The sequence below is a fragment of the Grammomys surdaster genome, unplaced genomic scaffold, assembly GCF_004785775.1.
Source record: "Grammomys surdaster isolate TR1022 unplaced genomic scaffold, NIH_TR_1.0 65, whole genome shotgun sequence".
In the NCBI taxonomy this organism is placed as follows: Eukaryota; Metazoa; Chordata; class Mammalia; order Rodentia; family Muridae; genus Grammomys; species Grammomys surdaster.
The window spans coordinates 3,261,637-3,280,354 of NW_021604567.1; the positions used below are offsets into that span (position 1 = coordinate 3,261,637).

The 18,718-nt window shown below is 38.9% G+C and overlaps 1 protein-coding gene across 1 annotated transcript in view; it reads right to left on the minus strand.

Annotated features, from left to right (window-relative positions):
- Window positions 1-18,718, minus strand: part of Rnf219 (ring finger protein 219) — a 40,444-nt gene that overhangs the window by 14,921 nt on the left and 6,805 nt on the right. The window contains exons 2-5 of the mRNA XM_028772437.1: window positions 13,729-13,864; window positions 11,665-11,756; window positions 9,875-10,123; window positions 6,487-6,575 (exon numbers count right to left, since the gene is read on the minus strand). Coding sequence (XP_028628270.1) covers window positions 6,487-6,575; window positions 9,875-10,123; window positions 11,665-11,756; window positions 13,729-13,864 — 566 coding nt within the window. The remainder of the gene's footprint in view (window positions 1-6,486; window positions 6,576-9,874; window positions 10,124-11,664; window positions 11,757-13,728; window positions 13,865-18,718) is intronic.

The window sequence follows — 18,718 nt, forward strand, 5'->3', positions numbered from 1 at the left end:
GTGTGGAAGAGCTTATGCAGGCTCTAGATTTACTTTTTTGGAAGATACTGAGCAGTTTAAGGCAAGACATTTAAGTAACTTGATTTATCCTTTGCTATAAAACAGTTTCTGAGTGTAGTGGAAAATGAATTATGCAGAGAACACAGGGAAAGAGTAGAAACACAGAAATTTGAAATCAGGTAGCCTGTCTTTGGAGCTAAGCCTTTCACCAGCATGCTTTTCGCCTCAACTTCCAAAACGTTATACATCTGTCTTCATATTCTGTACAAGTGAGGTGACTCTAGGCTGAAGACAGGAGCAGCTGCTTTGCCATAACTGATGACAGGTCAAATCTCTGCCTGTTGTGGTTTGACTGTGAATGTCCCATTGGCTCATATTTTCAGTGAAGACTCCAGGAAAGGTCGGGAGCATCTGGCCGGAAGCAGGTTACTAGGCTAGGACTGTGAAGGTTACAACTATCGCTGGTTCTGTTCTGGTCTAGCTGTTTTCTGGACACCTGAACAGTGGCTGCTTCAAGGTTCTGATGTCACAGACAAACTTCTGTGTATTCCAGATTTGAACTGCTGAAAGTTCCCTGAAACAGTAAGCTAAAAATATAAGCCTCTCTTCTTTTTAATTATGTCTGTTGGGAACTGTGAGCACAGCATGTGAAAAGAATATGGAAAATCATTACCAAGATTAGGGCCACTGCTACAATCATGTAAGCCAGGTCATTTAGGTCTTAGCCCTTTGGAAATGATTTGTGGGGAAATGTAGAACTGTTTGGAGGGAGATGTGGATTAAGGAGTCTTTCAAAGCCTCTAAGAGCATAATGGGTAACTCCAGTGGGGATTCTGAGGAGAACAATGCTGATAGAAATACTGATAGGAAAGACTGCGTGTGAAGCTTCAGATAGGAACAAGGAGGAGAAGCAATTAAACCAGGGGCCACTCACATAATCCCCTGACAAAGAATTTATCTACATTTTGTCTATGTGCGGAAACTTAGTGAGACTTAATAGTCTAATTCATTTGACAGAGAAAGTTTCTCAATAGCACAGCATTCAGGCTATGAAATGGCTACTGCGCATGCTGGAGAGATGGCTCAGTGGTTAAGAACATGTATTGCTCTTGAAGAGTATGGGGGTTCAGTTTTCAGCTTCTTCACTTACAGCTCACAACTGCCTCTAACTGCTTCCACAGGATCTAATTCCCTCTTCTGGACCCTGTGAGTACCTGCACTTACAAGACTTACAAGTACAGGTACCTACCTACACACACACACACACACACACACACACACACACACACACACGTTTTATGAAAAAGAAATAGCTATTGGTCACTACTTTTAGCCAGGTTTGTAGTGAGAACCAAGAGCAAAGAATGGAGGGTTTTAAAATCAGGTAGTTTGGCAAGAAAAGATACAAGATCTGAAGCTCTGAATTAATGCTGTAGACAGTTATTGAGATTAGTAGCATCCTTTGCACTGGGACAATAGGAGAGATAATTAAAGGTGTTACCCTTCCTACTGAAAGTCCCAGGGTGTAAAACTGCAAAAGCATTTAGAATTATTTAAAACCAGGAAGCTGAAGATTAAGGCCACCTAGTGAAATGCTTTCCCAGGTTTACCTATGCAGGCAGAGACTGCTGCATGTGCACTGGGGCCATACTACTTCTTAAGTTGGCAATGGCTTGGTGTTGTTCATATGGTACTGTTTTACAGGCATATAGAATACAAGACTTATAGAGCTGAAGGCTTGTACCCAGATTTCATAAAAACCATACTTGAGGCTTGGTAGTGTATATGGCTGGATTCTGTACAGGAATCTCTTGGGCATGTTGTAAGCCAAGCTTTAAGGCAAAGTCCAACTTGCAGTGGAGATCCCAGGGTTTTAGAGATGCTTTAGTGGAGCTAGGCTAGGCCAGGCCACAGGTGACAGGGCCAAAGCCCAGTGGGCTCAGATGATGCCACCATGTATCTTGGTGCTAAGCTCCTGGATTGAGTGTTTGTACTGCTGGTCTAATCTTTCTTTGCTGTTCTACAGTTCCTCTCATTTGGAAAGGAATGTTTACTCCATTGTATGTTGGAATATGAAACTTGTTTTGATTTTACAAGAGGTTACAACTAAGAGATCTTGTTTCAGAACTCTGAAGCTTTAAGTAATTGAGACGGTTTAGTCTGTAGGGACTTTTGAAATTGAACTCAACGCATTTTATATTATAGCATGAGCAGCAGCTGATAAACTACCATCCTATCATTCATCAGAGTGTCACACCTTGGATATGTATGTCCCCAGAGGCTCATGTTGTAAATACTTGGTTGCCTCTTTGGTGACATACTGTGAAGACTACAGAGCCTTTAAAAGGTGGACCTGGCTGTGACACGAAGTTCCTAGAGGGAGCTTTTGAAGGGTACACCCACTCTGGTTCCTTCCAGTCTAGCTCTCCTCTTCCTGTCCCATGTCATGTGAATAAAGAGCTACTCTATTCCCACTGACATGGAACTCTGACTGATGGGCTGCAATCTCCAAAACTGTAAAGCAAAACACATCTTTTGACCCTTCAATTGTTTCTGCCGTGTACTTTTGGTCACAGTGATGGAAAGGGATCTAGAATAAGTACTTGGTGTGAGCAGAGACGACACAAGTAAGGGAAGGACCTGTGTGATAAACTAAGGAACTTCCCCATGAAGTAAGTAGAAATCTCACAGTTCTGTGAGTTAAGTGGTCACTAAGGAGTTCCTAATTCCAGCAAGTACAAATGCAATCATCCTTGCTGACACAGCTTAGGAATAGTATTTGGAGTCAAGGAAATTTAGAAATATGAAAACTTCAGTATTAAATTCCCTTGGCAGGTTCCCATTCTATACCACTATTCATGGGTTCTTGATACGTCTCATTACATTCTCAGACTAAGAACAAGTCTTTCATCTGGGCAGTGGTGTTGTACACCTCTCTCCCCAGCACTTGGGAGGCAGAGGCAGGCAGATCTCTAAGTTCAAAGCCAGGTTGGGCTACAGAGTGAATTTGAGGACAGCTAGGTCTAACACAGAGAAACTTTGTCTTGAAAAACAAAACAGCCAAGCAAACAAAATTCCAAAACAACAACAACTACAACAATAAGGATCCAACTCTTTGAACTTGGAGAAGCAGATGTTGCAATGTTTTGCTGGCCCGGAAGTGTGTCGATGAAGATTATAATGTAGAGGCATACAATTATATGAATGATCTTGAGAAGAAAGCCTTCATTCTTGAGCACTAATGTAATGTATGCCTACAACTGGAGAAAGGGATGAGGCCTTGATAATAAAGGTGAGGTGGCCACCGGAGGCCTTTAGTTCATGAATGGCATTAGTGCCACCCCCCCCCCAAAAAAAAGGCCTAGGGATGTCCCTTGTCCTCTTTCCCATGAGAAGCAAATGTTTATGATTTGTAAACCACTCAATATATGGGTATTTTGCTATAGTAGCCCAAAAGTCCAAGGAAAGCACTTTCTTAAACAATCATTATACTTACAGTCTCAGGGGCTATGTGTTTCTTCAATTTACTCAACAGACACATACTAAAACCAGGAGATCAAGTTCTATAACATGTAGTAGATACAGTTTTGAATAGGAAAGTTGCAGTTTTTGTTTAAACAGAAAAAAAGACATGACACAATTATGATTAGCTGTGATAAGAGCCAAGAAGGAAAACACAAGACAGAAGTTCCAGCAGAAGAGCCTAGTATGTCAGGGTTTGGCAGGGCATGCATTTTATACAGCTTAAAGCCTCTCCTGTAACGGTAAATAAAAAGAAACACTTGAAATATTTCTGGTGTTGAGTTTTTTTCAGATGTTAGGCTTTGACACTCAAAGGCATGTCACCACCCATTAAGTTCTGGACATGTCTTTAGCTAGCCTACCCCTAGTGTAAGGAACTCAGCAGGGAAACAAATGCTAAAGAGGGAAAGAAGGGACTACATTTTCTAAACACCTAATTAAGATACAACAAATTTCTGACAAAAATTAGAGTGGATGATATTGAAGCCTTAAAGAACATGCTTATTAGAATGTCCACATGCTCAACAGGGAGAGAGAAATACACACTTTGAGCTTATATATTATTAGATAAGATTAGATAGAGCACCAAAGGTAGAACAGAAAGACATAGCGGGAAAGATACATGATAACTCAGACTTCCACTATAAAAGAGAAAACAATGTCACTTGAAACCAATATAAATGCTCCAGTTCCCCTTGTTTTCAATAGGGGGACTCAGTCACAGGCTATTATGTGAAACCCCATCTCAGTGCGATTATATCTGGAAACAAGGCATTTAAGAGGTAATTAAAGTTAAATCAGGTCACAATGGTAAGACCTAACCCTACAGAATCATGTTTTTAAAAGAATAGAGATTAAAAAACCCTTTTATTCTACTCCCTTTACTATTTGAAGTTATAATAAAAAAGTTGCTGTTGGTAAGTCAGAAAAAGAGAGCATGTATCAGAAATGAACGTGCCCAGCCTTGTTCTCAGCCTTCAGCACTTGTGAAAAAAATAAACCTATTATTTAATATTTAAGTCAAACTGTAAATATATATTGTTATGGAAGCCTGAGATGACTGAAATACCTTCCAGTTCTTATTTTTACTTTAGTGTCTAAATTTAAGTACAGTCTTAATAGTCTGCTCAGGTTGTACGCTATATCAGAGAACACCACCTTGTGTACAGAGTAAGAAGTATTCCTTTACACTCACACTTAACCAACTAAATAGGGAAAACTAATTGGTCAAGGCACTTCCTATGCAGGGAAGGAAATGAATGGCTGATTTCTATATGTCTGCATTTACTTTTAAATTCTCAAAATTTCGTATTTGTTTCTACACAAACACAAGTCCTCTGCAGTGAACCAATGTGGAGATTTTCAGCTGTGATTGGCTTCTCCCTGAATCTCACCAGGATTTACTGATGCAAAGTAAACACAGTCATAAATCAAATGCAATGCATTTAATACCTCAATGCTTTACAAATTGATCTGGAATAGGGGTCAGTTCAAATCCCTGTTTCAAGTGCAAATGTTCCCTTCCCATGAAGAGAAGGAACACAAGTTAAAGATGTGAATACTGCAGCGAGCCTGGACTCAGATGTGTGGCTGCTTGTTTGCAAGTAGACAGGAGGCCAGACTTTTCAGGTGAGAGTCTCCAGTTATTTATTTGGTAGAAGTCATGGATATTTAAAAGCATACATCTTTGTGGCTGGCACTGAATTTGAAATCTAGTGGGCAACTTTTCAAGAAATAAAAGCTACAAACAAAATAGCTTTTGCTCCATTCAGCATGCTGTGGGAAAGGGCTAATGGATAAGCACGACTGTGACTGGCAGGGCGAGCTGCCAGGAACAAGGATTCAAGCCCACAGAAAAACAACAATTTCTTAGTTTATTTCACTAATTTGTCAAAGTAAGACATTACCTGGCAGGAAAGAAAAACAAGGCTAGAGAGGATGGGAAGAGGGAACACTTAGGAGTAAAAGCTATCCTTTCTTTTTTAGCCAGTGGTTTGTAACCTCCCTTTGTGTAAGGAGGATTTACTTTTACCATTCCCTAAACCACACTCCTTTCACCATGGGCTGCTTCTTCTCTGGTAGTCTATACTTCCACTATTTACTCATTTCTGCCTTTGTCTTCTGACAATAGAAGAAGGACACAGACTGCTCAGCAGTGAAGAAATGGTGATATTCTGATGCACACCCTGCTGCCATACTGTCCCCTGTTTCCTCAGGGTGGTGGAGGAGGGTGACGACTCCAAGAATGTTCTCTCTTCTGTCTTCACCCCTTAACTCCTAACTCTTTCTTATCACTTGAGATGAACAAATTAAATGCTAAGTAGGTCAAAACCTACAACTTGGTATCCTCTAACACAGAGTGAAGACTCTACCATCATAAGAGAAGAATTTATTCACTTCACTGTAGTTTCAAATAATCAGCCCAAGATTTGGTGGCAAAGCCTCATTTTATTTCGGGCAAGCCTTTTCCAATAGTTGCTAAGTGCTCAGAGTGTGGAGTAGCATCCCGAGTTCAAACGCTAATGTACCACTTACTCCTGGGCAGACTGGATGAGTGAGCCTATCTCTCTCTGCACCTCCATCCTCTCACTTCTTAGGAGTAACCTGTCATGCCCTACTGTACCAGGCAAAGGTCATCACATGACCAAGATGACATCAGCAAACAGCCCGGGGCCCTGTTTTATCTCAGTATTGATCAGTACTATTAAATAGTTATATGGAAAACCAAGTGAAGGCTCATTTGTCTTAGGTAAAATAAAACAATATTTCTATACATCAAAGTCAGAAAAGAGTAAGGAATGAGATCCTTTCTTTTATATTAGCCTCCAATGAATCTAAGACTCACACTCGATGCTCAGAAACAGTCAGCTTTCCTGAGTGAAGAGTCAGATGGGAACCACGACCCATCAGAGAGCCACCTTAAAAGCACTGACAAGCAGTGACCGAACTCTGTGACACACATACTTTTGAGGAGATCTGTTGTCAACTTCAGCCTTCAGCCGTAAGTTCTCCCTCAGTAGGCCACCGTTTTCCAACTTCAATTTCTTATTTGCCTGAAAAAAAAAAAACCAGAATTAAAAATAATTAAGCCCAAGCTAACACAAAAGTACGTTGTAAAAAATGATGACATGAGCTGTGTGTATTCTTATAGCAGAATAGCAGACACAGCCCTCAGAACTGTAAACTCACCAGTGGGATAGTGTGAAACTGCAAATCCAACCAGGTATTTAAAACCTACATTCCCCAAGCACTCTCTAAATCCTGTACCCAGGGAAATAACTACGCTTGTTAGCTAGCTCAAAGCCTAGCTAATTGCTAATGGTCATTAGATGTGAGTCTTTTTTTTTCCATTTGACCATAATTAAATGCTCTGAGCAAGGCAAGATTATATCATAAGCAAGTATTTACAAACTAATGCTAAAGAGTTAATTCTTCGTTAAAAACATTTCTCTAGTGAAAAATCTAACATGAGTAAGCTAATGACTATTTTTTAGAGGTCTTTCTTATTCTCTGTCTTCCAAATTCTGATACATTTAAAATTTAGGCAATATATTCTAGAAAGTTCCACCAATTGTCCCTTGACATACATATGTAAGAAAAAAGTCCTTACGGCATGACTTTTTCTCCCTTGATTTTTACAATACCTACAAATTACTAAAAGACACTCAGTGTCTCCCTGGAATATATACTACTACAAACAGAAGGAAGGGAAGCTAGAAGCTCAGGATCACAGATAGCCTGACATAGGTAATGTCAGGTTTTAGAATTTTCTTAATAGCCTCTTTATTTAAAATCCTATTACTGTATTGGTGTATTGCTAACAAAAATTAAACTCTTTATATTAGTCACTGAACTGACTTACCCAGCAAGAAAAATGGTTAGAACAAGCTTACAGCTAATGAGTTGTAGAATTACTATTAGGACAAGAGAGGGTAACTTAAGAAGTTGTTAATGTATAGGTATTAAAAATTTTAATGTGCTTTTCATTAACTTCCATAATGTATTAGTTACCTACTTACATACAAGTGTGCCTCAACAGTCACAAGAAAAGGAGGGTGGAAAGCACTCATTTGCTGCCTATACCCTCACTTAAGCTTAGCCAGGTTACTTAGACTCATCCAGGCTCACTGTGGGCTCTGAGCACTTGCTTGCCTTCACAGATGCACACAAAGCAGGATGGTGAAGGGTTAATTCTTTAAGTGACTGATAGACACCATCACTGCCCCTGAAGATATCAGGAGAGCCACTTACTTCTCTCATATACACAAACAATGAAGTAAGCTTTCAAGCACAGCATCATACGGGGAGGCACTTAGTGCATAGTTTTTGATGATAACAAGAAGCTTAAATTAGAACTCACTTCATTTCCATCCCTGCCCCCAGCTCCTGAAACAGGTATCACTGTCAGTGTGTCCTGCACTTTTTAATATTTCTCATTACAGGCTGGGTAGCTCTGAACTATTAGAAGCAAACAATGGTTACAAACCGTAGAGTTTTGCCTACTGACAGTGCCTGGGAATATCAAAGACTTTAATTCTTGTACATGCTCAGCTATGATTGGTAATGATGTCTCATGGTTCCCAACTCTCCTGAATCCAAGAAACATTAGAAGTCTATCTGCTCATATCAAGTTGTATTTTACTGAATCGTTTGTATTCCTGCATCTGACTTATTGTAACCATTTTACTTCATATCTGATTTTTGTCTCTGTAGACTGTGTGTGCTTTTTAAAATTCATTTATAGTCTATTATCTAATCTATCCCAAGTGATTCTGATGTCTTAGGATGGCTATAACTACTGGATATAAAAATGACTGTGTTTTTATATAATCTTTTCATATATTCTACACAGTAACATTAAGGCCAGAGTGGATTTGCATACAGCCTCATACTCTAAGAAGTGTCTCTGCTAAAAACGTGATATCTACAGGAGACCATATGCAACTTGCTGATGGCTCAAGGAAAGGTACAGAAGACACAGGAGAAATCCAGTTGATAATAGCATAGCCCCTTCAAGTCCCTCTAGCCTGTCTCATCTTTTAACAAAGGTGACAGGTCTATACTAAGGCTGGCTGCCAATACACAAATGAACTACACACTTCCCTCATAAAGATTCAGTGAAGTGTGTATGTAGTTTCTTTGTTCTGAAAGCAGTTTCCCCTCTTCCTTTCATACTGGCCTTTTATGAACCGCACAGCATTTGTTTGTATATAGAAAACAGTTTACACTGAGTTGAAGCTGTTTCTTTCCTACTTAACCTCACTGCAGATAGGAGAGCTAATACTCAGTGAGTGGTTCTTCTGTGAAATATCATATGGAGTCCATTAACAATTTCATGGCTCAGGATGCAGCAATTCAGAACAAGAATAGCATTTTAAGGCAATACAGATAGTTAAAAGGGCAGCTGTAGAAATAAGTGCCATAAAACTATATGCGTTTAGCACCACTGTACTGCACGGTAGATGCTCCTGAAGTCAAGCTAAAGGCTGGTCTTTGTCCAGAAAGCGACACCTGCCACTGCTCTAGTACTAATAGCATGCAGCTGTCTCCTCGCAGGATTTAAAACAATCCCAAAAGTTTGCTTTTCCCCTCAACTACTGTTCTCTTTATCTTGTGGGATGGGTAGACAACAGGAGAACACGGCAGCCTCATCTAGCACCTTACTCTTCTGCAGGAGTGTCTAAGGTAGGTACTCACAGCTTTCTCAGAAGTAGTCAGTAAACTTTTAATATGTACTCATTCAGCTTTCAAAATAAGGCAATGGTAGTGTTAGAAAAGATCTGGCTAAAACCTTTTGTTCAGCTGGGTACAGTGGGCCACACCAGTAATCCTAACACTGAGGCAGGAGGATGGGTAGTTTGATGCCAGCTCAGGCTACAAAGGAAGGTCCAGACAAGCCTTGGATATATAACAAGATTTTGCCTCAAAACTCAAGCAAATACATGTTTCTTTGCTAAATAGGGAAATGGATTATGTTTGCTAATGCACATAAAGCAGCCACTGCTGTAAGCTTAAAAAACTTAAGGCAAACCACAAAGGAGGGGGAACAGTCATGTCCTTTAAACAGACGCAGCAGCTCTTCCAGAAGAAGCTCTTTCCTATAGAAGCACTATTGCATCTCCAGTTAGAGTCACAAATGCAACCACCTGATACTTCTTGGCAGCTAATGACCACTAATGAGAATAGCTTCCTACTGCATATAAATACTTATGCAGGGTTTAGTCCTGCTCTCACAAATTAGCGAATGGTGAGTCAAGGTATATGGCTATTTATACTTGTGAAAGTACTTAAAATATTGTAGAACTTTAAAACTAACCATAATAGATTCCCCTCCCTCCAGACTACAACTTACCTCTTTTAACTTATCCACATCATCTTTTACTTTTTCATATATTTCATTAGCTGTTCTGAGCTTTTTCTTCCATTCTACTACTGATTCTGGGTCAGTTTTACTTGGATTATCAGCCATCGGGTGTTTATCTTCGTTTTGACTCCCCTGAATCAAAGCTAGAGGATCCAGAATGGTCTTGATCTGTGACTCCAAGTTGAGATTTTTACTTTTAAGTTCTTCTACCTCTTTCTGCAAACAATCTATTTCATCCTGAAACAGCACAGAAATCAATAGTCAGAGATATCCTAATGGCTTGTATATGCTAAGCCAGAGTCAGCTTGTTCGTGAATAGTACACTCAAGTTTATATAATACAGAGATGCTTTATATATAGTAACAGTTTTGTAAAGAAAAAGTCAATTTAAATTCTTAAAATGTATTTTGAGCCTCATAAAAATTGGTATAACACTTACTTAAAATGCTTACATTTTAATTCACAGACAGCTATAGTTTTTAAAAAATGTCACAACCCTTTGATTTTGTTTAAGGTATTATCAAGAAACTAAGAAAAAAACATGAATTAAAAAAAAGTAGATTCCAATTCAGATGGAACATTTGAAACATGTTAATTGCTTTATAGAGAGAAATTTAAAAAGTGTTGGTAAAAACAGTCAATCAGAATTTTGTTTGATATTTTTATTTTTGCTTCTACATCTGAGGTAGAAATAAAATCCTCCACTTTTTATCCCAGATTAATAATACCAACAGTGGGTCTTCAACTATTAGTCAGCTATTTCCAATATCTGCTTTTCTACTCTGGAACTGTTGTTCTTGAATGTGATTGCAAACATTTGGGATAAATTCTTCTATGTAATACCATTTATTCATCTAAAATGGACGCACTTTCTTAATCTGAAACTTAAAAATTCTATCAGAAAGTAAATCCAAGTAACTCCAAGTGTCAGGGCTTGTCTGAATGCCCCTTCCTATCTGCTGCTGAAATGCAGCTGCCAATTGTGACATGAAAGGGGAGAATAAAACTAGAATCCAGTGCTCTCAGTAGTCCTGCCTGTCCTTGAACTGAGTATGTAGACCAGGCAGACCTAGAACTCACAGTGATCTGCCTGTCTGTTCCTCCTAAGCACTGGAATTAAAGGTGTATGCCACCATACCTAGCATAAGAAGTTGTGTTCTTTATGTTGATATATTTATACATTCACAACTGTGGAAACATATGTAGGAAAGAACATTTATTCCATCACTTATGCTCCAGTATATTAGAAACAACTGTCTGAGGCAACTGAGGTAGCTCACAACAACTCCAGTAACTCCAGTTCCAGGGGCTAGTCCCTCTCCAGGCCTCAGGCACCTGGTACTCAAGTGGTGCATAGGCATACATGCAAACAAAACACAGACATAAAATAAAAATCATAAAATAAAAAGTAATTTTAAAGAAGGGAGAAAAATAAAGAAAAAATTTTCCATTCCTTCCTTTTCTCTAAAACCCTAGTCTTCCATTTTTTACTTAAATAAAACCATTTCTCTATTTAAAAGAGAAAAGGGAGAATTTATCAAATATGTGTAGACTGGCACTAAAGGTTTCAAAGTGGGCATGGTGGTGAATGTATGTAATCTCTGCACTTGGAAAGCAGAGGCAGAAGTATCACAAGGCCCTCAAGAAACAAAATCCCTGATACCACCCAAAACTCCCAAGAGAAGACCTGAGGGGAGGAAATCCCACCCAGTTTCCTAGGCCTTGGCTCTCAGATGTGCGGACACTTGGAGCGGTAATGTAAAGTGTGGCACCCTTACCTCGTACTCCTTATGGAGAAGCTCCAGCCTGGTCTTGCGAAGATGCTTCCTGACTGTGTGGCTCAGCATAGGCTCACCTTCGCTTGTTCCTCCTACGGGGAAACTCTGAGTGTTGCTTTGCTGGGGCACAGTGAAAACAAGCTTTTTTCTTTCTACATATGTGTTGTACAGCTTCCCGGGTAAACTCAGAAAGAAAGAAAATTTAGATAGCTAGATTGGAGACTCGGGTCCAGTTAAGGATAACATGGAGCTAATTAAGGTTTAAAAAAGAAAATTAGTGCCAAATAGGAGGTGAGAGGAGTTTCAAGCAGGAGCTGGAAAGAACACATTCAGGGAGACTCTGGGTGTTTGATTTTTTACTTCAGGGGCTATACTTTGGTTTTTCTTTAGTAAACATTTAATGGGACACTAAATAGCCAAGGTGGACACTATTTTTCAGAAAACTTAAGAAGTAGTTGTAGTGATCTACAATTAGGGGAATTGTCTGTGATGGAGATGGAAAGAAAGATACGTGACTCAGAGCAAAAGATGGGGACTTGGGGGTCATGTAGGCCTTTCTCTTCCTTAACCCTGAGGAGACCATATTAACTAACGGCATAAGAAATATCTTCAGTAAAGTATCATATTGTGTTTACTTACCTAAACATCTTAGCATAGCAAAGGCAATGGAAGAAAGGGCTACATAGGATTAAGGTATCAATTTTGAATACAGTAAATCTAAAAACAATTGTTAAATAATAAAGTCAATCACTATATTTATATGTAAGCAGAACATATAAGATTGTGTGTGTGTGTGTGTGTGTGTGTGTGTGTGTGTGTGTGTGAGCATATGTGAGAAATACATCCAATATGAACTAATTCAGAGAGCTCCGAACTAATCCTGGACTTATTGCCTTTGTAGTTAGCAGGATTATAGAAAAAAAACCCAAAAACCAAACAACAACAAAAATGCATTTAAAGATATTCTCTTTTTTCAGGATGATCTTTTCAAGGGAAAGGATGAAGGACTATAATCTTAGATAGGAATGAATGAAGCAGGAAAAGATGTGGTGAAAGCTACGATAAAACATTAAACGACTTTAATTATCAAGTTTACACAAAGACCTGACTCCTTAAATAGATCTATGTGAGAGTTTAACCCCAATGGCAGCAACGTAGCAGAGGAAGAGCCTTTGGCCAGACTTCACCCCTGTGGCCCTGACAGAAGCTTTAGGGACAACTCTGATCCCAGGTCCACTCAGTCCTCTGCTCTTGGCTTTGTAGCTTTCTTTCCATTCTCCTCACAAACAGTGATTAAGATAATCCCCCCTAATTTTAGATCACTATAACTACTTCCTAAATTTTCTGTAAGATAGGTTGGAAAGATAGCTCAGCCATTAAAGGCTAGGCTCAGAACCAAAAATATGAGTTTACTGAAAGACATTGTCCACCTATGGCTAATTAGACACACTCTTAATGTTTACTAAAGAAAAACAAAAGTGTAGCCCCTGAAGTAAAAATAAAACATCCAGTCTCTCTGAATGTGCTATTTCTAGTTCCTGTTTCTAATTCCTCCTACCTCTCCTAACATGGCACTAATTCTCTTTTGAAAACCTTAATTAGCTTCACAGTATCCTTAACTGGACCTGAGTCTCCACTCTGACTATCCAAATTTTGTCTCTACTCTATAGTACAGCCCACACACCACCACCCAAACAGCATTCCTAGAGTATTCTCTTGGGTACACAACTCCCACATTCAAAACCTAAGGTCACCTACTTCATCAAGTGGCTCTGAGAGTCCCTCGCCTTCTTTCCTACACCTTCTGACCCTCTACTTTCCCTCTCCCCTCCTCAGGTCCTGTGACTTTAAACCATTAATATTTCTGTTCTCATGCAGTCTCTAATGTAAGCTGCATGTGACCTGAGGGTTATTTCAGGATCCTTCACAGTCTACTGCACTAGATCTACTATGAACCCAATATGATATTGATCTGTAAAAATGAGAACTTTTTATCAGTCTTCTCCCAAATATTTATAAGCTATCTTAAACACATTCTTATGCACATATAGAATAGTCCCATACCAATAATCTCTTTGCAAGGGTTTTCAGGAGTGATAGGGACTCTGCAGGCTGGACATTGGCTGTTATTCTTCAACCACAAGTCGATACAAATGGAACAAAACACATGGTTGTTGGTGCATACAACAGGCTGACGTACCTTTGAAAAAAGAAACATCACTTTTAATACAAGACAACTATAATAATTGGATTCCCAATATGATTTTGTTTAGAACAAATTGTCCTCTCAAGTGTAGCTGGGGTGCGGGGTGAAAAGAGAACACTTTGGATTAAAAATGACGCTTCCCTTGACTCCACTGTTTCTCCCATATGTCAGAGATGCTGGCTGACAGAGCTGGTCATAGAGAATGCAACTTTGACCTGATGTGCTTATTATGTATTTAACATTCATAATCAAAAAATAAAATGCTTTCTATTCACTGAGTCTGGGACAATTTTTTTCAGTCTATTTCTATTAGGGTTTAGGCTGGCAGGACCATCATTGATCCAGTCTGATGTCTGAATTCTTCAGTGCATCCCATTACATCATAAAGCACCAACAACCACCTGAGAAGCATTACACAGAGCTGCTCTGATTCAGTGTGGTTTGCCATTACTTCATTCCCAATATAATGAAGCTGGGGTCTTAGGACCTTTAAGAGAGGTGATTATATGTTGGGAGAAGCAGGTAGTGAGCCAAGTCTTGGTAAGAACTTAGTTTCCACATGAGCTGGTTGATATAAAAGACCAAACCCAGGCCTCTTCCTAGTTTCTTGTTTCCTACCTTACCATATAACTCCTTTTCTTTCTCTTTTTTTCTCTCCTTTTTTCTCTTCACATGACTGGAAATTCATGTCTACTGTGTTTATGGATGTTCTAGTTTTATCTTCTGTTCATAAAATTTCTTAAGAGCACCAGACTTCTAAATACCAAGAAGACAGTACCATATTTATTCTATAGTCCACTTTTCCAATATTTCCCTGGATAATAGTGACTTTTTGTGGAGCTGTGAAGAAGAATAGATCGCATAGGCTCATATATTTTAATGCTTAGTACCAGGGAGTGGAACTGTTTGAAAGGATTTGGAGGTATGACTTTGTTGGAAGAGATATGTCACTGGACTTTGAAGCTTCAAAAGCCTAAGCCAGGCCCTGTGTGTCTCTGCCTATGGATCAGGATGTAGTTCTCAATTACTTCTCCAGAACCATGCCTGCCACACCTCTATATAAGTCAATATTGAAGACATAAAACCTATATACGGGGCATCAAGATCCTTCACTTTGTAAGAAACTATGTAAGTGCAACCTGAGAAACAATTTAATGCAGTAAGAATTTTCTATGCATTTGGTTATGCACTAAAGGTTAAAGGGATCCCCGATCTAGACGACGGTTTCGATCAAATACATATTATTTACTAAAATAATGAATATTATTTACTAATACAAATGCATATTATTTACTAAAGTGTCAATGACAGAAGAAACAGGTTTTATATGTAGTGAAAGTGCAAGTCATGTTTTGGTCATTGAAGTGGGTAAGCCTGGCATTAGGAGGATTTGAGCATTGTTGGCATAAAAGACAACAGCATCTAAAACCACAGGACTGGAAAAGATTGCTGGGACAGGCAAAACAGTTAGATGAAAAGGGTACTTAGCAAGTACAAGAGGAGCATCTAGAAAAGGAAGCTGAGAACAGGGCCTGAGAAATCAGGAAGGAGGATAGGGCAGCTGTCAGAGAAAACAAAGAAGTTTCTCAGTAGGAGGCAGCGTCCAAGGCAGATGCTGGTGAGACTGTTGAGGGCAGGGATACAATGTTACAGTTTGGATCCTGTATATTCCCCAACGCTCCACATGCCTGTGACTCTGGGCACCTGTGGAGTGACTTGATGGTTACTGGGACCCACCTTTCTGCTTCTACCCTGTGCCTCCTAGCCAAAGCGTAGGTTCCTTTACCATGAAATCCTCTTTTGATGTTCTCTGTTTCCCACAAAAATATGAAATAAAATAAATAGTTACTGCTTATAACATATTCACAGTGCAGGAAAGGTTACAACTGTGCTAACTGAACACTTTGTTTTTCTTTTAATGCTCACTTTTCTGCTTTGTGTCTTGTTAGAAAATTAATCGTTTCCACTTTCCCCATTAGACCTAATCTTTGTATCTAATTACAACACCTGGTACATTGCTTTGAAAGATGGTAGGATTAATAGAAGTAAATTTTGATACAGTAAATTAAAAAGTGAAAGAACACTGCCAAACCTGTCTTTTCAAGAAAAAGATCTATGGTCAAATAGTAAGGAAAAAGCCTTAGCTTTCTACGAAGTGTACCTAAATGATACAGACAACTACAGGCAGACTACTTCCTCTGGCTGCTTGGGGCCTTCAACAATCTCCAAGCATGATCATTTGCACTGTTGGAACCTGTTATTATTGTCTATGTGTTGGAGTTTTAGAAGCTAACTAGTCCATTCCCCTGGACAGGCTGCTTATCAGGTGATGCTTTGCAGAGGGCAGTACAATGTTAGCTTTGTCACCTTCCAAATAAGATGGTGTGTTAAGAAGGAAAATAAGTGCAAGGACAGACTCTATTCCAATGCAAAAAAGGAGCTTCAGAAATATACAAACTGCTGATATAACAGCCCAGAGGGCTAAGAAAACGATGGGCAACACATGGAAAATGTGTTCACCCATGGGAAGCCCCAGAAGGCTCGGAGTTCCAGAGGAAAGAGACTGCCAGCTACGGTAAAGAAAGCTAAGCATGGCAGGCAGGTCCGCTTAGCTTCATAGTCCATCAGCTAGGCAGTTTCCCCCCACTTTCCCCAAACTCCCCAGATCACACATCCTTCTCTGGGGCAGCATGGTTCAATCTGAAGGGTGTCTCCCAAACACAATGGGTGTATGGAGCTGGAAGGATATAGATGCTTGAGTTTTTGGCTGAATCACCAAAGCTTTCTGAATCTACAGTAGTGAAAGGCATACAGATGGGCCCAAGCTTGGAGCTATCAACTCCAGGATTATTCTCAGTTGGAAGAAATTGCTGCACACAAAAGGGAATAACTGGTCAAGAAGATGTAACAAATTTAAATATATATGCACAGATTGTATTGAACAAATACTTCAGAGTTAAACTACATCATCAATCAAGTAGAATACCTAGGAATATGCCATCCAATAGAAACAGAATACATATTCTTCTCAGTTCATGTAACCATCGCTAAAATAGATTAATTCTAGGTCACAGAGAAAAATTTAAATGTGAAACAACAGAAACAACCTCTTGAATCTCGTCAGGCAACAGTGAACCAAAATTAGATCAACAACAGAAGATAAAGAAACTACACAAATACTTGGAGATTGAAATATACATTCTTGATGACCAGTAGGTCACTAAGGACTTAATGTGAATATTTAAAATTTTTATAGAAGCAAATGAAAATTACAAACCAACTTCCCAGAACTTTTGTTATATAATCAAGTGATATAACTTCCTAAGACCAAAGTTTACAGCTACGAGTGCTCACACTGGAAAAGAGATCTTAAATGAATAACGTAATGATGTACGTTGAGTCATAAAATAAGAACAAGGCAGCCAGAAATAATAAAGACTAGGGCAAAAATGAATGAAATGGAGATTAAAGAACAATAAATGAAATCAAACAAAAAAGTGGTTCCTTAAGAAGGTAAATGATACTGACAAACTCTTAGCCAAATTAGAGAAAGACAAAATTTAATGAAATCAGAAATAAAGAGAAAATGTTACAACAGATTCCAATGAAATCCAGAGGCTTGTTCGGGAGTATTTTGAAACATAAATACCCCAAACCTAAATAATCTGTAAGAAATGTAGAAATTTGTAGACACAAAACCTAAGGTTAAATCAAGATGATATCAACAACTTAAACAGATCCATACCAACTGAGACTGGAACAGTAATCAAAAGTTTCACAAAGTAAAATCCCAGAAATAACGAACTCACTGTTAGGTTCTGCCAAACCTTTGAGAAAGAGCAAACAGAACATCCCTCAAACTGTAAAACAGGAACAGTCCTCACATTACACCATTACATGGCTAGAAAGTGAAGGGTCATCAAACTCATCCTATGAAGCTAGCATTACCAGGACACCAAAACAGATTATGACACAGAAAAGAGGAAAGAAAGATGGGCTGCAGGACTGATGAGTATAAATACAAAGCTTCTCAACAAGAACACAGTAAGGGAGCTTGCTCAGTGGTTAAGAGCACTCACTAAGCTTGCAGAAGACCCAGGTTTGGGTCCCTGCCTCTGTAGCAGTGGTTTTCAACATGTGGGTCTTGACCACTTTGGGGTTGCATATCAGATATCCTGCATAGCAGGTAATTACAAGAGCAATTTTAAAATTATAAAGTAGCAACGAGATTATTCATGGTTGGGGATCATCATAACACAAGGAACTGTATTAAAGGGTCACAGCCTTAGGAATGTTGAGAAACACTGCTTTATAAGGTGGATCACAAGTGTCTGTAAGTCCAGTTCCAGGGAACAAGACCTCTGTAGGCATGGACTATACACACAGTACAGATACAAGAAAAACACCCATACACATAAATTTAGAGAAAAATTTTAAAACACATTAAAAGATCATATATCATGACCAACTTGATTTCAGCCTAGGGAAGGAAAGCTGGATCAATATATACAATAAATATAAAAGATTAAGTTAAAAAATAAAAAAAACACATGATCACATCAAAAAACATTAAAAAAAAAAACCCTTGACAAAGTTCACAATTCCCTTCACAATAAAAGTAACAAACTAGGAATAAAAAGAACATATTTCAATATTATAAACCTATGCATTAATTTATAGGCAATATGTATTAAGTGAGGAAAAGCTGAAAACATTTCCTTCAAAATCATGAAGGAGACAAACATGCACATTATGTCCACTTTTACTATACTGCTTACAGGTCTCAGCTAGAGCAGTGCGATGGTCCTCTAGGAAGAGCACAGCTCACAGCATCCCTGTGTGCACATC